At 53.5% G+C, this 20,769-nt stretch overlaps 1 protein-coding gene across 5 annotated transcripts; it reads right to left on the bottom strand.

Annotated features, from left to right (window-relative positions):
- Positions 1-646: 646 nt before the first annotated feature.
- On the bottom strand, positions 647-19,022 carry TEX22 (testis expressed 22). Of its 5 annotated transcripts, none has more exons than XM_030930463.1 (4): positions 18,920-19,022; positions 17,828-18,016; positions 3,015-3,143; positions 647-2,838 (listed from the first exon to the last, which is right to left on the bottom strand). In XM_030930463.1, the coding sequence occupies exons 2-4, from the start codon at positions 17,975-17,977 to the stop codon at positions 2,659-2,661; spliced, it is 459 nt and encodes a 152-aa protein (XP_030786323.1). In that variant the 5' UTR covers positions 17,978-18,016; positions 18,920-19,022; the 3' UTR covers positions 647-2,658. The 5 variants fall into 5 exon arrangements, with proteins under 5 accessions (XP_030786323.1, XP_010375211.2, XP_030786321.1 ...); XM_010376909.2 differs by lacking the exon at positions 18,920-19,022 and adding an exon at positions 18,462-18,907; XM_030930461.1 differs by lacking the exon at positions 18,920-19,022 and adding an exon at positions 18,466-18,573.
- Between the last annotated feature and the right edge of the window lie 1,747 nt (positions 19,023-20,769).

Raw genomic sequence — 20,769 nt, 5'->3', positions numbered from 1 at the left:
AGTTCACCCGAAAGCAAGCAGGCGACCCTGGATCTTCCGGGTGGGCCCAGCGTCGCCACAAGGGTGTTTCAGGGTGCAGGAGGGAGGCAGAGGAGAGGTGGGCAGAGAAGGGCAGGGCAGAGAGGGGCACGGCCGCTCCAAAGGAGACCAGAACTACCAGTCAAGGAACGTGGGCAGCTTCTTGAGGCTGGAAAAATCAGGGAAACAGAGTCTACCCTGGCGCCTCCAGAAGGAACAGAACTCTGCCAACCCCTCATTCTGAGCCCAAAGATACCCATTTTGAACTTCTATAAAACTTAGCTAATAAATTAGTGTTGTTTTAAAACATTCAAAGCCAGGCACCAGTGGAACACTCCTATAGCCCCAGCTACTCACGAGGCCATGGCAAGATGATTGCTTGGGTCGAGGAGTTCAAGACCAGCCTGGGCAACATACCAAGACTGTTTCTCTACAAAAACTTAAAAAAAAGAAAAAAAAAAAAAAAAAAGCCGGGTGTGGTTGGATGCGCCTGCAGTCCCAGCTACCCAGGAGGCCAAGGTGGGGGGATCACTTGAGTCCAATAGTTCAAGACCAGCCTGGGCAACACAGAAGCCTGCCCCACCCCCCACCTCCACCAACACCAAAAAATGGAAAAACCAAAACCTACTGAATTTGTGGCAATTTTTATGGCAGCTACAGAAAACTAGTACACAAATCCCAGTTGTGACAATCCAGGCAGTCTCCAGGCACTGCCCCTGTCCTGGCACCACCTCTGTTGGAGAGGCCTGTGCCTCTCAGTGCCAATACCCTGTTGCCGGCTGGCCCTGTGGCCACCTTACCCACCAGGAGGCCGGCTCTGGGCCTCAGCCTGAAGGAGGCCAGGATTCTGCCTCTGCTGCCACCATGGGGGAGGTGCTCTGTAGGGAGACCTCATGGAGCAGAGAGGGCAACCATCCCAGCATTACCAGCGTCCTGGACCACCACCCTCTGACTGCTGCCTCAGGAGACACCCAAACGAGAGCAGGAGAGCTGGCGGGATGAGCCCAGCCCATCCCCAAGTCACAGTCATAACAATGAGGGGTCCTTCAAAGCCACCCAGGAACAGAGGACTGCCCAGCTCGCCACCCCCATGGCAACTGCTTACCTGTCAGCTCCGCTCTGCCCTGTTTACACCTGGGGATGCAGGGCTCACCTGCATCTTCCTGCCTGGCATGGAGCTGGGCCCATAGGACCCCATTCCCCACATCATCATCAGGGACCTCAGAGGGGGTGGGTCATTATGGCCCCAATGCCCTGCCCAGAACTCACCACACCCTTAAGGACACCTGCTCCAGCCCCTGGAGGATCTGCCCTCCATCCACCTACCCTAGGGCTCCTGAGAAATGCAGAGGATCCCTAGGGTGCACCAAATGACATTCAGAAGACTTGGGAGAGAAGGGGGGCACCTGGCTGTGTAATCTTGGAAGGCTTCCTGAAGGAGGAGGGAACTTCACTGAGTCTTACAGTAAGAAGGGGACACAGGCAGGTGCAGAGGATTCAAGTTGGGCCAGGGATCCAGTGTCAGGGCAGCAGGTGGCTGGCAGTGCAGTCAGGTGGCTTCTCAGCAGTGGGAAGGGGAGGGGTGGAGGCCAGGTGAGCAGCACAACCAGCATGTAGTGTGTCTGGTGGTCCAGGCCACCGCACAGGTCCAGCTCCTGCCCTCACCTGGGGCCCAGGAGTGATCACCTCCGCTTGCCCCAAAGCCTCTCCACTTAGCCACCTCCACAGAAGCCCAGTCAGGCCCCTAACGGTCAGTCACGGAGTCCAGGGCCTTTTCCCCACCCCCACCCACCCCAGGCTGGGAACCCATGCTCACAGCCCTCCTGCCCCGCCTCCCAATCCAGTCTTCTTGCAACTTAGTATCCCCAAAATGCAGCTGGGACACCACCCTTCCCAGGGCCCTGCAGCCTGGAAACAAGGCAGTCACCCAGTGGACCATGGCCCACAGGCCCCTGCTCCAGCCAGCTCTGGAGCTGACAGGTAAGCAGTTGCTCAGACCCCCTGTGTAGGCTACCCCCTTGGCCCTCGTCCACCACCAGCATCGCTGTCCAGAGGCCAGGAGGCAGCTCTGCCTCCAGACAGCCTCCCTCTATGCTGGGCACCGTATTGGGTCCCTGGGCTTGCTGCACCCCACCACAGCACCCCTGGGGTCCTGTGTGCCCTTCTGGGTCTTCAGAGGCAGGACCCAATGTGAAACCCCACCCCCTGGAGAACTCTGCCTGGCCCATCTCACAGCCTGGTGCATGCAGGTACCCAGTTCCCCAGGCCAGCAAAGGAGCTGAGCCTCCAGGCAGCGCCTGCCACTGGGGCATCCCAGGACACCAGTGCACCTCAGACAGGCCCAGGTACCCCGAGGCCTCCTCCCAGCCGTCCCGAGGGCAAGCTCCTGTTACCCAGGCCTTGCCAGAGCCCCCTCAAACTGACCCGGGGAAGTACTTCCCTCCCCTAGATGGCCTCTGATAGCCCCTAGCCCTGTCTCCAAGGCCTCAGGAGCTGCAGGCTGTCCGGAGCCAGGTTCTGCCTGACCATCATGGGTGGTCGTGATACCCTGGTGGGGCACAAAGAAGGCGCAGAGGCTGCCCCCACCCTAGGCCCCCAAGGAAAGGCACTGGAAGACAGACAATAGGCTGAGTCGGGCTCTTAGGAAGGGGGTGACCTCGAGGCCCGGGCCTCGAAAGTCGCATTATGCCAGAAAGGCGCACTCCGCGACAGGAAGGCCTGGAAGGCGTTGGTGGACTCGGTGGACCTCAGCGGGTGGGGAAACAGCACGTCCTTGTCCACGTCCTCCGACACCAGCTGGGCTACCATCTGCACGATGTCCTGCGGGCGAGGGTGGGTCAGGGAGCCTTGAGGGGCGGGAAGGGGTAAGGGTGGGGCCCGGGCGCAGCAGGGTACAGGGCAGCAGTTGGACTGAGTCGAGGGAGGCGAGGTGGAGAGGCGAGGTGGAGGGGCGGGGTGGGGCTGGGACCCGGCTGGGAGGACCCGCCCCCGCGCACCCTGTAGTGTAGTGGGGCCCCGGCGGCGCCCGGCCTCTCCCGGCCGCCCAGCATGGCCAGCCGCCGGCGCTCGTCGATGCTGACGCTCCAGTGGCGGCCCGGGCGCCTGCGCTCCGGCGGCTCGCACACCTGCGGGGAAAGGGCAGCGGGTCGGCGAGGGCCTCGGCGCCAGCTCCTCTTCGCCGCCCCTACCCAGCACGCGCTGACCCTCAGAGCTCGCTCCTCCGCGGCCAGGGGCACTTTCTAAAGCGCCGTCTGCTCAGCCTCCCGCTGCTCCAGTGTCAGCTCCCGGCGCGGAGCCTCAGGCCGTGTGGCCCTCTGTGGCTTTGCAGTTATCTGTGCCAGGACACCCCCCAACCCAGTACGTGCCCGGCTTCATGCACAGCGGGGCTGCCTCTGGACTGCTTAGTCCTCACGGCCAGCCCCCCGCTTGACCGGCAGGAGGACCCCCGGAGCTCGAACACTGTTGGGTGCCTCAGGAAAGGCAGGACTAAGGCCAGCTCCAGACCGCCCTTCTCCCCAGACCCCTCTGAAATGATCATAAAGAGAGTAAGGGAGAAAATAAAGATGAATCCATAGACAAAAGACCAGCGCCAGTGGAGGAGGACCCCTAGCAGGGTACAGGAGACTGGAAGGCAGGGACCAGCTGGAGGAGCCGTGGGAGGGCCACAGGGAAAGGTCAGAAACAGGTGGGGTCCCCAGGACAACCCTCATCCCCCAAGAGGGAACTTCTCATGTAGGCTGCAGGAGACGGTTCCTCCAGACTGTGCTCAGCCTGAAGTTCACCATCCTCCACCTCCCTCACCAGAGGTAAGAGGGGAGAGAAGGCAGTGCCATGCTAAGAGTGGGATTCATGCAAAATCGAGGTGAATTCTCATTCCTCAAAACACTAAAAACAGAACTGCCATGGGATTCAGCAATTCTGCTTTGGGGTAGATACCCAAAAGAGCTGAAGGCAGGAAGGCGAACAGATGTGTGCACTCCGACGGGGAACGTTCACAGCAGTGGTCATTATTCACAACAGCGAACATGTGGAAGGAATCCAGGTTTCCACAATGGATGAATGGATAAACAAAATGTGGCAGATCCAGAAAATGGAATATTATTAAGCCTTAAAAAGTAAAAAGGGGACAGGCGCGGTGGCTCACGCCTGTAATCCCAGCACTTTGGGAGGCCAAGACGGGCGGATCACAAGGTCAGGAGATCGAGACCATCCTGGCTGACATGGTGAAACCCCGTCTCTACTAAAAATACAAAAAATTAGCCGGGCGTAGTGGCGGGCACCTGTAGTCCCAGCTACTCGGGAGGCTGAGGCAGGAGAATGGCGTGAACCCAGGAGGCGGAGCTTGCAGTGAGCCGAGATCTGGCCACTGCACTCCAGCCTGGGCAACAGAGTGAGACTCCGTCTCAAAAAAAAAAAAGAAAAGTAAAAAGGCCAGCTGGGTGCGGTGGCTCACGCCTGTAATCCCAGCACTTTTAGGAGGCTGAGGCAGGCAGATCACCTGAGGTCAGGAGTTCAAGACCAGCCTGACCAACATGGAGAAACCCCATCTCTACTAAAAATACAAAATTAGCCGGGCGTGGTGGCGCATGCCTGTAATCTCAGTTACTCAAGAGGCTAAGGCAGGAGAATCGCTTGAACCCGGGAGGTGGAGGTTGCGCTGAGCCGAGATCACACCACTGCACTTCAGTCTGGGCAACAAGAGCGAAACTCCGTCTCAAACAAAGGTAAGGAGGCTGGGCGTGAGGGTTCACATCTGTAACCCCAGCAGTTTGGGAGTCCAAGGCAGGAGGATTGCTTGAAGTTAGGAACTCTAAACCAGCCTCTGAGACCCCATCTCTACAAAGGAAAAATTAAAAAATTAGCCAAGTTCAGTGGCACATGCCTGTAGTCCTAGCTATTAGGGAGGCTGAGGCAGATATCGCTTGAGCCCAGGAGGTTAAGGCTGCAGTGAACTGTGATTTTGCCACTGCACTCCAGCCTGGGTGACAGAGTAAGACTCTAAAAAAAAAAAGAAAGAAAGAAAGAAAGAGAAAGAAAAAGAAAGAAGGAGAAAGAGAGCCGGGCGTGGTGGCTCAAGCCTGTAATCCCAGCACTTTGGGAGGCCGAGACGGGCGGATCACGAGGTCAGGAGATCGAGACCATCCTGACTAACACGGTGAAACCCCGTCTCTACTAAAAAATACAAAAAACTAGCCGGGCGAGGTGGCGGGCGCCTGTCGTCCAAGCTACGCCGGAGGCTGAGGCAGGAGAATAGCGTGAACCCGGGAGGCGGAGCTTGCAGTGAGCTGAGATCCGGCCACTGCACTCCAGACTGGGCGACAGAGCAAGACTCCATCTCAAAAAAAAAAAAAAAAAAAAAAAAGAAGGAGGAAGAGAGAGAATGAAAGAATGAACGAAAGAAAGAGAGAAAGAAAGGAAGGGAGAAAGAAAGAAAATGTAAGGAAATTCTGGCTGGGCACAGTAGCTGTAATCCAAGCACTTCGGGAGGCTGAGGAGGGAGAATCACTCAATCCCCTTGAACTCCCCAGGAGTTCAAGGCTGCAGTGAGCTAGGATTGCACTACTGCACTCCAGCCTGGGCGACAGTGCAAGACTCTGTCTCAAAAAAAAAAAAAAAAAAAAAAGTCTTAATAGTCCAGGGCACCACCACACAGCAGCGCTGCAAGCTAGAAGGTAATGGACAATGCCTCAAAATCCTGAAAGAAAATTATTTCCCACCTAGTATCTCACCCAACCAAGGTGTCATTCAAGCATACAGGCAGAATAAAGATATTTTCACATCTTTAGAGTCTCAGAAACTTTCACATCCTCTGAACTCTTCTACAGGAAGCTGCTGGATGTACTCCACCAAAACAAAGGACTCATCAAGGAGAGTAAGCCGGGGCCCAGGCAACAAGGGGCCCTGTGGACAGGAGGCAGATGGATTGTGGGGGAGTGTAGAAGGCAGAGGGAGTAGGGAAGGCTGCTCAGTGACCCTGCCAGATGGGCTGGCTGCTGGCAGTCCAGGGCTCCAGGAAGGCCACTGCCAAGGAGAAAACGCAGCTCCAGACGACCCGATGTGCAGGGGTCTGTGAGAGCAGAGTCCTAGATTTGTTGGAAGGTTTAGGAAAGAATAATCAGTTCGTAGAAAATGGAGAAGAGGAGGAGGAGGAGGGGGTCGGGTACACAATGATTTCCTCCAGGGAAAACCAAAAGCAGCGCAAAGGGAACACGGCCACCCCACAGTCACGATGCCACATGATCACTATAAAGCTGACAGTGGAATGAGGTTTCTGCTGAGTAGACAGAATGCTGATGAGAGGATGGGGAAGGGGCGCTACACCCTTCGTCTCTGCAGTGGGGCATGGACAGAATGCAAGACAGAGGAATGAAAAGGAGGCAGTGCGGCCGGGCACGGTGGCTCACGCCTGTAATCCCAGCATTTTGGGAGGCCAGGCGGGCGGATCACTTGAGGTCAGGAGTTCGAGACCAGCCTGGCCTACGTAGTGAAACCCCTTTTCTACTAAAAATACAAAAATTAGCCCAGCATGGTGGCGCGCGCCTGTAATCCCAGCTACTTGGGAAGCTGAGGCAGGAGAATCGTTTGAATCCAGGAGGTGGAGGTTGCACTGAGCCAAGATCATGCCATTGCACTCCAGCCTAGGCGACGGAGCGAGACTGTCTCAAAAACAAAAAAACAAACAAAAAAAACCCCACAAAAATTAGCTGGGTGTGGTGGTAGGTACCTGTAGTCCCAGCTACTTGGGCGGCTGAGATAGTAGAATCACTTGAACCCCAGAGGCAGAGGTTGCAGTGAGCCAAGATCGCACCGCTGCACTCCAGCCTGGCGATACAGTGAGACAGGAAAGGAGAGGGGAGGGGAGGGGAGGGGAGGGGAGGGGAGGGGAGGGGAGGGGAGGGGAGGGGAGGGGAGGGGAGGGGAGGGGAGGGGAGGGGAGGGGAGGAAAGGAAAGGAAAGGAAAGGAGAGGAGCCAGCGTACCGGCAAAAGCGCACGTCTCACCTCAGCATGCAAGGACGTCTGCAAGGCTGAGAGTGGCTTTGGGGACTGCTGTTCTAAATATGTATGTTTTAACAAAAGTAACTTAAAATTAACAAAAATTAAGATTTAAGTAATGAGTAATACAAGAGACACAGGAGAACATGTACAGAACTCTTTAACCCACAGAGAATCCATGTTCTTCCCAAACACACTCAACATGCACACGAGGTGGCCACAAACAAAACAGACCAATGCAGACAGAGCCCCAAAACAGATAGATCCCCATGTAGACAGATCTCCCTAACACAGACCCACAGATATACCCCAATGCAGACAGATCCCCATAACAGATAGACCCCCATGCAGACAGATCCCCATAACAGATAGACCCCCACGCAGACAGACCCCCATAACAGATTGACCCCCATGCAGACAGATCCCCATAACAGATAGACCCCCACGCAGACAGACCCCCATAACAGATAGACCCCCATGCAGACAGATCCCCATAACAGATAGACCCCTACGCAGACAGACCCCCATAACACAGGGTTCTGCAACTACAAAGTGACACAATTAGAAATTAATAGCAAAAGGATAACAAAACACTCCTGTTGACATGGACGTTCCAAAACACCCTGCTAATTAACTCCCAAGTGAAAAAGAAAATCCAGACTGAAATACCAATTTATATAGAAACAAACAATGGCACAGTGCAGTGGCTCTCATCTGTAATTCCAATGCTTTGGGAGGCCTAGGCAGAAGAATGGCTTGACCTCAGCAGAGTTCGAGACTAGCCTGGGCAACACAGGCAACATAGAGACCTCATCTCTACAAAAAATCATTAGCTGGGCATGGTGACGTGCACCTACAGTCCCAGCTATTTGGGAGGCTGAGATAGGAGGATCACTTGAGGCTAGGAGTTCAAGGCTGCAGTGAGCTGTGATAGTGCCGCACACTGCACTGTAGCCTAGGCAACAAAGTGAGATCCTATCTCTAAAACAATTTAAGAAATTGGCCGGGCATGGTGGCTCACGCCTGTAATCCCAGAACTTTGGGAGGCCAAGGTGGATGAATCGCCTGAGCTCAGGAGTTCGACACCAGCCTGGGCAACATGATGAAACCCCATGCCTACTAAAATATAAAATATTAGCCAGGCATGGCTGGGCACGGTGGCTCACGCCTGTAATCCTAGCACTTTGGGAGGCCGAGGCAGGTGGATCACGAGGTCAGGAGATCGAGACCATCCTGGCTAACATGGTGAAACCCCGTCTCTACTAAAAATACAAAAAATTAGCCAGGCGTGGTGGTGGCGCCTGTAGTCCCAGCTACTAGGGAGGCTAAGGCAGGAGAATGGCGTGAACCAGGGAGGCAGAGCTTGCAGCGAGCCGAGATGGTGCCACTGCACTCCAGCCTGGGCGACAGAGCGAGACTCTGTCCAGAGTGGTGTGTGCCTGTAATCCCAGCTACTCAGGAGGCTGAGACAGGAGAATTGCTTGAACCCAGGAGGTGGAGGCTGCAGTCAGCCAAGATTGCGCCACTGCACTCCAGCCTGGGCGATAGAGTGAGACTGTCTCAAAAAAAAAAATTTTTTTTTTTAAGAAATGGCCGGGCGCGGTGGCTCAAGCCTATAATCCCAGCACTTTGGGAGACCGAGACGGGTGGATCACGAGGTCAGGAGATCGAGACCATCCTGGCTAACATGGTGAAACCCCGTCTCTACTAAAAAATACAAAAAACTAGCCGGGCGAGGTGGTGGGCGCCTGTAGTCCCAGCTACTCGGGAGGCTGAGGCAGGAGAATGGCGTAAACCCGGGAGGCAGAGCTTGCGGTGAGCTGAGATCCAGCCACTGCACTCCAGCCCGGGCGACAGAGTGAGACTCCGTCTCAAAAAAAAAAAATAAAAAGAAAAAGAAAAAAAAAAAAAAAGAAATCAGCCAGACGTGGTGGCTGAGAAATGAACAGTGAAAGCAGGACACACCAAAACATGAGGTGTGGTCAAAGCTGTGCCCTGAGAAGCTAGAGCTTTAAATATATCTTTAGAAAAAGGTCCCCAAACCGTGACCGTGCAAATTATTTGAAAAGACAGAAAAAGAACAGCAAAACAAATGGTCTGAAAGCTTAAAAGTGAAATTAGGAAAGATTAATGAATAAATTAAAATTAAAAAACTGAATAATGATCACAATGGGTTCTTTGAAAAACCAATAAAAGACTCACTCTTTCCTTACATCCTCACCAACTCCACATAGATCCACCTTTATATAATTTTTGCCAACTTCTTCACTGTTTCATGTTTTGCTTAATTTAGTTTTTTTTTTTTTTTGGAACTGCACGTATGGAGACTTCATTCTTTTTTTCTTCTTCTTTTTTTTTTTTTGGGGGGGGGATACAGGGTCTTGTTCTGCTTCCCGAGCAGCTGGGAGCCTACAGTGGCACACCACCCTGGCTAATTTTTATTTTTTGCAGAGATAGAGTCTCACTATGCTGTCCAGACTAGTCTTGAACTCCTGGCCTTAAGTGATCCTCCTGCCTTGGCCTCCTGAAGTGTTGGGATTACAATGGTGAACCACTGTGCCTGGCCCACTTTTCTATTCAATTTCAAAAATAGTTTCCTCATTGCTTTCAAGCATCTCTTCATAGATTCTGGTTGGTAAACATTTGAATGTTATAAATATTACAACTATTTTCTTCCAGACTGTCGTTTAACATTTTTATGTCTTTGATTGCACAGAAATGTTTAAAAACTCTGCAGTTAGATTTGTCAGGCTTTTCCTTCAAGGATTTTGTGTTTGGCCTACGAAAGGCATTTATCACTTCCAGATCCTAAATATCCTCTCATATACTCTCTCAGTGCTTACATGGTTTGGGTTTAATGTTTTCTGTGTGTGCATTTTTTTGAGAGATGGAGCCGCACTCTACCAGCTTCTAACTATACAGCCAATCACCCCAATACCACTTATTGAAAGGTCTGCTTCTCACTACTCTGAAATGCCATGCTCAACACAAATTAAGTCCCCACATTTATGCGCAGGTCGGTTTCCAGGCTACTTGTCCAGACAGTGGTGTCTTTGCCACCTTCTGCCACAGGGCCACACGGTTTTAGTTGCGGAATCCAGTGTGGACAAGCCAGGCCTTGCTCTTGTTTTCCAAAGTTGTTGCATGGTTCCTTTTCCAAGTAAACATTTTAAAACATCTGTATTTTTTCAAATTATACTTTAATGAATATTAGCAGTATCTTGTTTACTTCTGCATGCTTTTGAACTCTGAAGAAAGCCACATGGCATGAATAATTGTGTCACCTTTTTGCCTCTTTCACTCAGGAATAGGTCTGAGACTCACGCTCACGGCTGCATGCAACAGGCATCCACACAACCACATTCCCAAATCCGAGGTAAGTCTGCTGTTTGACAAAAAAATGCAATGTGAACTGATACACAGCTGTATGCGTCCATCTTCACCCTGCAGGTGGAATATTCCTGTGCTTACCCCTGCGCACGTTCACAGCTGTATGTGTCCATCTTCACCCTGCAGGTGGAATATTCCTGTGCTTACCCCTGCGCGTGTTCACAGCTGTATGGTGTCTATCTTCACCCTGCAGGGGGAATATTCCTGTGCTTACCCCTGCGCGTGTTCACAGCTGTATGGTGTCTATCTTCACCCTGCAGGTGGAATATTCCTGTGCTTACCCCTGCGTGTGTTCACAGCGCTACCGCTGACTTCGGCTGTTTTCAACCCACTCTGACAATGTCTTTTTTTTTTTTTTTTTTGAGACGGAGTCTCGCTCTGTTGCCCAGGCTGGAGTGCAGTGGCCGGATCTCAGCTCACTGCAAGCTCCGCCTCCCGGGTTTACGCCATTCTCCTGCCTCAGCCTCCCGAGTAGCTGGGACTACAGGCGCCCGCCACCTCGCCCGGCTAGTTTTTTGTATTTTTTTAGTAGAGACGGGGTTTCACCGTGTTAGCCAGGATGGTCTCGATCTCCTGACCTCGTGATCCGCCCGCTTCGGCCTCCCAAAGTGCTGGGATTACAGGCTTGAGCCACCGCGCCCGGCCAATGTCTGTCTTTTAACTGGAACACTTAGTCCACTTTCATTGACTGAATTAAATGACATACCGGCGATTCTATCTGCCACCGTATCTCTTTCTGTTCTTCTGCTGTAAACAGTGAGGGCAGGCAAACTCATCTAAGTCCAAAGTTGACAAGCAACTCTATCTTTTTCTTTTTCTTTTTTTTTTTTTTTTTGAGTCAAGGTCTGGCTCTGTCGCCCAGGCTGGAGTGCAGTGGTGCAATCTTAGCTCACTGCAGTTTCTGCCTCACAGGCTCAAGTCATCCTCCTGCCTCAGCCTCCCAAGTAGCTGGGACTAAAGGTACATGCCACCATGCCTGGCTAACTTTTTGTATTTTTCTGTAGAGATGGGGTTTTGGCATGTTGCCAGGCTGGGCTCAAGCATTCCTCCCACTTTGACCTCCCAAAGTACTGGGATTACAGGTGTGAGCCACCATGGCCCACCCCCATCCTCTTCTCAGAGGAACTTAGAACACCTCAGTTCCACTCACAAGCACCATCCTGACTTTATGCCATTGCAGGTACATGTATTGATTGCATCCTTGTTTTTCTGTGCGTGAGTGACATCCAGTGACTGTCAGTTTCAGTTCACTCACGCACTTCCTGCTACTTCTCATGCTTTATCCATTTCAGACCTTCTGTGGTCACTTTCATGATGCTTTAAGATCATTTCTTCAGAACTGAGGTTGAGAGTGTGCTGGGCGCAAATTCTCTTTTTTATCATTTAAAAACTTTATTTATTTAGCCTTTTTCGTATAAACCATTTTTGCTGGGCCTAATATTCAAGGCTGAGCACAGCTTCCCCTGAGAATAGGCATGCTACTGCTCTACTGTGACGAGCTCCTGTGGCTCCTTTGAAGGTTCTGTCTTCCCGCTCGAATTCCTTCTTGGGTTTTTGTCTCTGGCATTCTGCAATTTCACTATTATGCTTCTCGGTACATAATCTTTTAAAGCCTATAGACTAAATGGCTGCCTGTGAGAGCTATCCTCCAAGATGGCATCCGATGATTCTCACCTCCTGGTATTCATGTCCTTGTGTCATTCCTTCTCACATTAATAGGATCACCAGTGTATCCAAAAAGGACACTGTAGAAATAGGGGAGTGTGACTTCCAAGGTTAAGTCATGGAAGTCACTGCGGCTTCCAGCTCACTCTCTCTCCAAGCACTCACTCTGGGGGAAGCCAGCCAGCCATCATACTGAGGATACTGAAGCTGTCCTATGGGGAGATGCACGTAGTGAGGAGCTGAGCCTCCTGCCAGCCCCTATCATGGACTCGCCAGTCACGAGTGAGCTGTCGTGAAAGCAGTCTCCAGCCTTCCTCAAACTTTGGGATGACTGAAGTGTTGGCTGCTCTCTCAACTGTAAGCTCCCAAGAGATCTCAAACCAAAACCACAGCTAAGCAGCTCCCAAATTTCTAACCTACAGAAACTAAGATAAAAATAGTTACTGTTTTAAGTTGCTAAGCTCTGGGGAAATTTGTCACGCAGCAATGGATAACTAATACATGGCCAAAGGCTGGCTATGGTGGCTCATGCCTGTGATCCCAGCTCTTTGGAAGGCCAGGAGTTAGAGATCAGCCTAGGTAACAGAGTGAGACCCTGTCTCTAATCTTTTTAAAAAGTAAACTAGTAATACATTTCCAGAATCACCATATACATTTAAAATGAAAAATTCAAGATTCACAAAGTCTGTTTTTTTAAAAAAAAAAACATTGAATTGTTTTTCAGAAGCCTGACACGTTTAAAATGTTAAATCTTGCTGGGCGCAAAGGCTTCATGCCTGTAATCCTAACACTTTGGGACATATGGAAGATCACATGAGCCCAGTTCAAGACCAAACCAGGCAACAGAGTAAGACTCCGTCTCTACAAAAAATTTTTAAAAATTAGCTAGGCGTGGTGGCGCGCCACTGTGGTCCCAGCTATTTGGGAGGCTGAGGTGGGAGGACAGCTTGAGTCCAGGAGGTCCAGGCTGTAGTGAGCTGTTATTAGAGAAGCAGGAGTCTAGCAGAACCAGGATAATGTCACTTCATGTTCAACTCCATCTTGAGACTAATAGAGCACATTCCCTGCAGGTCACAACCATGGTCCTAAGATGTTTACCGCTAAGGAAGCAGCTTGGTAATGCCTACAAGGACAAACTCCTATAAAAGGAAGTTCAGATGTTCCAATACCCACCATAATACATGCTTTCAAGATAATTATAGTTATGCTTTAATGTACTTGCACACTAAAATGTCAAATCGTTTTTAAATCAATAGAATAATAAATCATTATGCTGTCAGCTCACCCACACCTAGGCACAGCTTAGTTTAGTCTTTACATAGATAAGACCTCGATCAAAGAAAAACTTGGCCGGGCGCGGTGGCTCAGGCCTGTAATCCCAGCACTTTGGGAGGCCGAGGCAGGTGGATCACAAGGTCAGGAGATCAAGACCATCCTGGCTAACACGGTGGTCTTGGCCACCCCGTCCATCCTGGCCATCCCGTCTCTACTAAAAAATACAAAAAAAAAAAACTAGCCGGGCGAGGTGGCGGGCGCCTGTAGTCCCAGCTACTCGGGAGGCTGAGGCAGGAGAATGGCATGAACCCGGGAGGCAGAGCTTGCAGTGAGCTGAGATCTGGCCACTGCACTCCAGCCTGGGCGACAGAGCCAGACTCCGTCTCAAAAAAATAGAAGAAAGAAAAGAAAAGAAAAGAAAGGAAAGAAGGAAAAGAAAGAAAGAAAGAAAGAGGGAGGGAGGGAGGGAGGGAGGGAAGGAAAGGAAGGAAGGAAGGAAGGAAGGAAGGAAGAAGGAAGGAAGGAAGGAAGAAGGAAGGAGAAGGAAGGAAAGGAAAGAAGGAAGGGAAAGGAAGGAAAGGGAAAGGGGAAGGAGGGAAGGGAGGGAGGGAGGGAGGGAAGGAAGGAAGGAAGGAAGGAAGAAGGAAGGAAGGAAGGAAGGAAGGAAGGAAGGGAGGGAAGGGAGGGAAGGAAGGAAGGGGAAGGAAGGAAGGAAGGAAGGAAGGAAGGGAAGGGAAGGGAAGGGAAGGGAAGGGAAGGGAAGGGAAGGAAGGAAGGAAGGGAAGGAAGGGAAGGAAGGGAAGGAAGGGAGGAGGAAGGGAAGGAAGGAAGGGAAGGAAGGGAGGAAGGGAAGGGAGGGAAGGAAGGGAAGGAAGGGAAGGAAGGGAAGGAAGGGAAGGAAGGGAAGGAAGGGAAGGAAGGGAAGGAAGGGAAGGAAGGGAAGGAAGGGAAGGAGGGAAGGGAGGGAGGGAGGGAGGGAGGGAAGGAAGGAAGAAGGGAAGGAAAAACTTAAAGCACGTCTGTTCCTCTGCTTGCTTGAGGACGCCCTGCTCTGTAATGGAGCAGCTTTCGATAAATAATCTCCTCTCACTGCACTCTGCAGCTCGCCTCAAATTCCTTCCTGCATGAGATCCAAAAACCCTCTTGGGGTCTGAATGGAGACCCCTTTTCCAATAACGCTGTGACATGCCACTGTACTCCAGCCTGGTGACAGAGCAAGACCCTGTCTCAAAAACACACCCATGAAATCTGCCCATCCAATATGATAAAAAATTTCCATGAGGAGCTCTACATGCTATTCAGTAACATTTTAAAGTGTTCTTCATAAAGGAATTGAAAAATAACAGGTTTATTTCTAAGAACTTCATGGCTCCTGTTGCTAAATTGAATAGTATCCTTTGTTTCCATTCCATTTTCTAGTTGTTTTTACTGTGTTGAAAAGTTGTGAATGGTGATCACATATCCAAACTCCCTCTTTTATCCATACTCATGTTTCTTAAAATTGGATTTTCCAAGTAGGTAACATATTAGCTGCGAATAGTGATTTTCATCTCTTTAGATATTTATACATCTCATTTTCTTGATTTATTGTATGGGCTTCGATTTCCAGAATACTGTTTATTTACTTTGAGACGGCGTGGCGTCTCCCTCTGTCGTCCAGGCTGGAGTGCAGTGGCGGAATCTCGGCTCACTGCAACCTCCAACTCCCGGGTTCAAGCAATTCTCCTGCCTCAGCCTCCCAAGCAGCTGGGATTACAGGCACCCACCACCATGCCCAGCTCATTTTCATATTTTTAGTACAGACAGGGTTTCACCACATTGGCCAGGATTGTCTCCAACTCCTGACCTCAGGTGATCCATCCGCCTTGGCCTCCCAAAGTGCTGGGATTACAGGCGTGAGCCACCGCACCTGGCGATTTTTTTTTAACGTCACAGTGGTATCATGCATCCATCTGCTTGCAGCTGAAATACTTCCACTGGTGGTCACTGCAAGCTCTTGAGAGCTCCCCTCCGTCATGGCTACAGAGATGTCCATCTCTTCCCACCTTATCCAGAACCTACAGGTTTCTTTTTTTTTTTTTTTTTTTTTTTTTTTTGAGACGGAGTCTCGCTCTGTCGCCCAGGCTGGAGTGCAATGGCCGGATCTCAGCTCACTGCAAGCTCCGCCTCCCGGGTTCACGCCATTCTCCTGCCTCAGCCTCCCGAGCAGCTGGGACTATAGGCGCCCGCCACCTCGCCCGGCCAGTTTTTTGTATTTTTTAGTAGAGACGGGGTTTCACCGTGTTAGCCAGGATGGTCTCGATCTCCTGACCTCATGATCCGCCCGTCTCGGCCTCCCAAAGTGCTGGGATTACAGGCTTGAGCCACCGCGCCCGGCCGATGAACCTACAGGTTTCTATACTTCTCTGGTTCTTAAGGAAAGATACTGGAATTTATTAGTATTACTTTTCAACATCTATTGAGATAATCACGTGATTTTCCACCTGTTGTTAATGAACTTTATTTATAGATTTCAAAATTCCTTTGTCCTTGGGTTACAATCTTCTTTTATTTACATACAATTTCATTTATTCCATATACATTCATTGAGCACCTACTATGTGCCAGGCACTGTCCTAAGCACTGGGACAGAGCTGAGAAGAGACACGTGCCTGCTCTCCTGGCAGGTGGAAGTGTGCAGGACCCATCCTTATGGCTATGAAACTCAGCATTTCAGGTGCTGCTGGATTTGATCTAGTCTTTACTCAGGATTTTTCAATATATGCCCACAGATAGCCTGGCATATTGCCTTCTCTTTTTCCTTCTCTCCCTCTGCTCTCTTCTGGTACTGGTATTGGGTGATACCAGCTCCACACCAGAAGTGGCTCTGGGCAGGTGAAGCTTCGCCAATGAGGATGACTGATTTCTTGTTTGGGAGTGCCCACCTGTCAAGTCATCTGGGCACCCACAATTTTTAGGGAAGATTCCCTGTCCCCAAACTAAAAACCTGCCAGTCAGCAGAGATGCACCTATGCCCCTTTCCATCCTTGGCCAACAAACTCCTTCTTCCACTGCTCGCCTGCCCTCGGAGGCCTTCAGCCTGCTCTCCTGCCTCCCAGCCACTCCTTCCGCTGCTCGCCTGCCCTCGGAGGCCTTCAGCCTACTCTCCTGCCTCCCAGCCACTCCTTCCACTGCTCGCCTGCCCTCGGAGGCCTTCAGCCTACTCTCCTGCCTCCCAGCCACTCCTTCCACTGCTCGCCTGCCCTCGGAGGCCTTCAGCCTACTCTCCTGCCTCCCAGCCTTGCCCTCAACCACCATCACCCAGAGCTACCAGTCCCTCTCTTGGAACTACAAACACAGCCTGGCTGCCCCTGCCCAAGAGCCACCAGGTCCCTGTGTCCTTGCAGGATGTGGGTCCAATACACACTCCTCCTGCACCCACATCCCTACCCCTTGAGACACAGCGCCCTGTCCCCAGCCCTGTGCAGGACACAAGCCTCACACTCCCGGCCCTCCTCTTGAGCAGCCCTCACTAGACAGGTGACCCATGTGTGTTTATAGTCTGGACTGCCTGTCATGAGATGTTTGCCTCCCAAAACCCACTGCGTCTGCTGGTTTGGTCACCCCACTCCCCAGCACTTGACACCGTCATAGGGGTCTTGAAGGCATTTGGGCCTGAAGGACATGACTGAGAGGGTACAAAGGGACCTCAGTGGGCAGCCCTAGGAACACACGCAGACACGCCTGTGTGCATGGCTCAATGAGCTCCCCACACTGAACTGGCCGCATGACCAGTGCCAGCTGCCAAAGTACTGCCAGTGCCCAGGAGCCCCTGCACCCATCTTGCCACAGCCTAGAGCCATCTCTGAGCCTGGCTTTGAACCTTCCAAAAGGGGAACCACACAAGTGGGGTTCTGGCTTCCTCTGCCCTCAGAGAACGTCCTGGGGCTCCACAGCTACATCCTATCAGTCTCACTGCTGGGCCTGGCACAAGCCTGCAGCTCACTGTCCAGCAACAGAGAGACCAGGAGATGCTTCTGGTTTGAGGAGTCGCAAGCAGAGCCTCTCCCAGCATTGTTTTGGTCAGCTTTCAGTGACAAATCCTCCTGGCAGCTGACCCACCTGGGTGGGAGGACACCACCCCTGCTGGGGACCTTGCTTTTCCTCCCGCTTCTTGCCACCTTCAACCTGGGGTGGGGGGTACTGGACAGGGCTGAGGGAGGTGTGTTGCCTTGCCTCCTTCCTGGCCTTAGAAGACCTCTCTACAGAGCCCAGCAGAGGCCAGTGGCCCACAGTTGTGGAGGCAAGAGGGATGCAGGTCCACCTTGGTGCTTGTCCAGGGCCATGGGGAAGAGAGCCTCCTGAGTTCAACCATCTGTTTCTCATCAGTCCCCACTCAGCCCTCCCCTGAGGCTGCCTATCACGGCCAGCCTGGAGTTTCCAGGGAAAGCGGCCTCAGGTGGGCTGGGGACAGGAGGGTGGCCTTGGCCAGGGTTTCCTGCTTACCCAGTCCTGAGTCTGCAGTCCCTGCTGCGCGCTGCTCTGGGTACTGGGCTGGCCCCAGGCTGCTGTCGGGCCCAGTGGGGGTCGACTGTGCTCTTGGGAGAGGTGCGACTCCAGCTTCTTCCCCTGGGGGGACAGCTTCCTGCTGTCCATCTCTAGCCCTAGTAGGCTGCTTGTCCACACCTCTGAGATCTGGGGGAAGGAGCAGCATGAGGTGGGGTGGGGCCCAAGGCCACCCGTGTGCCCACCAAAACCTGAGTCCCTGGGGGCAGATGGTGGCAGTGTCAGGGTCTGCTAGGGTCACCTTCCAGTCAATGGTCAGGCATCACCGACCCCTCTGGGGGGAGTGGATCCCCTCAGCTCCCGCCGCACCTCTTCACACCAGCCTCCCGAACTGTCCTCTCTGCCCCTGCCGACTCCACCCCGGGAGCCTGGTCAGCCTTCGGCAGCCTCCCGCACGAACTCCACGCCTCTAACAGCTCCCTCAAACGGTTCCAGGGGCATTAGTCCTCAGCCAGCACGGCGGGCACGCTCTCAAGAAAAGGCCCAGCGCTCTTGCCACCGCCCTGCTCCCGACCCTGAGACCTCCCCTCTACAAGGCCCAGGCCTCACCCCAGGCCCAGCCCCGAGCCCTTACGTGCCCGCCCTCTCCGAGGGGGTGGGTCTGCGCGGCCGAGGTCTGCGGAGGGACGGGGGAGGAGGCCTCAGGAGGACACGAGCTGGAGGCCGGGGACACTCGGGGGTTCGGCGGGGGGCGGGGCACAAGGGAACGGCGGTCAGAGGTGGGGGGTACGCGGGCGTCCGAAGATAGAGGGAGGAGCAGGCCCGCTGCAGATGGAGGGGCCACCGGGGAACCGGAGGCCTCCACCGCCGCTGGAGAAGGCCCAAGGGGCCGGCACCTCTCTCCGGAACTTCCGCTAAGGCCGGCCCCGCCCCGCCGGTTCCGCTTCCGGTCTGCGCTGCGCCTGCGTTCTGGTCTCCATTGTGGGGGGTGGGGGCGGCCTCGGGGTCCCCAGCGCATAAGCGGGTCTATTGCCGCTACCGCCCCGCGGGCCCTTCCGGGCGTCGGCCTCCGGGATCTTCCGAAGCACAGACCTGAACTTGGGGTTTGTCGGCCCGAGCCCCCTTCGGACCTGCGTCCTTCCCGCGGCGCGATACCGCTTCGGCCCGGGCCACTTCCCCGCGTGGGGTTGCAGGGCTGGGGCGGGGCGGGGCGGGGCGGACCCGGGGCGGGGCGGACCCAGGACAGGGTGAGTGGGCGGGAGGGAGGCGCTGCTCCGCCGCGTGCCCCCGAGGGGTGGACGGCCGAGAGAATCACACTGCAGGCGGGGGCCGGCCCCTCCAGGTTTATTAGTGTTGCATCAGCACCTTAAAATAGTCCACACGGTCACATACGTGACATTAGAATCCGTTCCCCAAAAATCTATTTACATTAATCCCGGGTTTCATTAAAAAAAAGAAAAACTAGCAACACATACATCCTTGAAACCAAACAATGCACAATGAACCGCATGGGGGTCTGCAGAAACTACAGTGGTGCCTCTGGCCCGCAGGGTCAGACTCCAGAGGTGCCCAGCAAGCCCAGCACTCGGTCCCCTGCAGGCCGCACACCCGCAGCGACAGGACAGGTCTCGGGGAGAGGGCGGCTCAGGAACAGGAGTGGGTCTGGCAGCCTGGCCCTCGGAAGAAGTGGCCTGGTCATTTTCATGAGGAATTCATTCCCGGAGGAAGGCGAGAGGCACTCAGGTCTTTCCATCTGGGAATGAGGACAGTGTGGCAAGGCTGCCAGTCCGCTGCAGAGAGACCCCCAGCTCTCATCCAGAGGCCCCTCTCCTGCCCCAGCTCTGGCCGAGGCACTGAACCAGGACACTGGCCTGCTTGCCCAGAGACAGTGGCCAAGGGGACCAACATGGAAGAGGAAGGCAGCAGGCCAGATTGCAGGGCGGGACTGGCCCACAACTGGCCTGGGCAAGGGTGGGGTCTGTCTACGTAATAGTGGACGGTGGCCACCAGGTCTGAGGGGCGCTTCTGTGGTGACTGATGGCTTAACCTTTGAGACTGATGGGGCTGAGCCTAGCTCTACAAAGGGTTGCCTCCTGTCCTGTGAGGCCAGTGCAGGGCCAAGGTCTAGGGGGTGTGCACACCTCACACACACACCCCCCGCCCTTACCGCACTGGCTGTCAGATGGCTTTGGTTTCTAGTTGTCCTTGGTGGGACAGAGTGCTCCTCCATGCACCCTCAGAACAGCTCTGTGAGGTAGGCAGGGGAAATGCGACCATCCTGTGTAACCAGTGGGAAAACCGAGGCACAGAGGGCTGGCACAGCCCAGGTCTTGTCTGCCCAACCTCTCTGGTGCTGGGCATGGTGGGGGGGATGGGCCATGGGGCTTTTGGGTGCAGGGCAGACCTACAGGCCAGCAGCAGGCACAGGGAGTGCCACCAGAACCCCCAACTGCTGGATGGAGACTCTGCCCATGCTCTCCCCTTGTGTGGGTTAAGGATGGAGCTGTGGAGCCAGATGGGGAGGTGTAGGGTAGGCAGGAGGGCTCCAGGAAAGGGGCTGCCCACAGCCAGGATGCACTAGGCAGCCTGTGGCCCCTTCCTCTAAAACCTACTCTGAGGCCAGAAACCCACAGCAAGGATGTTTCCGCCTTCATCGCCCTACTGAGTGTGACCTTTGGGAAAGAAACTGCAAGAGCAGGCAGGATGTGGTGACTCACGCCTGTAATCCCAGTACTTTGGGAGGCCGAGGTGGGCAGATCACTTGAGGTCAGGAGTTCGAGACCATCCTGGCCAACATGGCAAAACTCCGTCTCTACTAAAAATACAAAAAATTAGCCAGGCATGGTGGTGGGCGCCTGTAATCCCAGCTACTCGGGAGGCTGAGGCAGGAGAATTGCTTGAACCCGGGAGGTGGAGGTTGCAGTGAGCTGAGATCATGCCAC

Source organism: Rhinopithecus roxellana, chromosome 5 (assembly GCF_007565055.1).
Source record: "Rhinopithecus roxellana isolate Shanxi Qingling chromosome 5, ASM756505v1, whole genome shotgun sequence".
Classification (NCBI taxonomy): Eukaryota; Metazoa; Chordata; class Mammalia; order Primates; family Cercopithecidae; genus Rhinopithecus; species Rhinopithecus roxellana.
The sequence above is the reverse complement of the archived record's forward strand: the minus strand, read 5'-3'. Positions and strand labels throughout refer to the sequence as shown.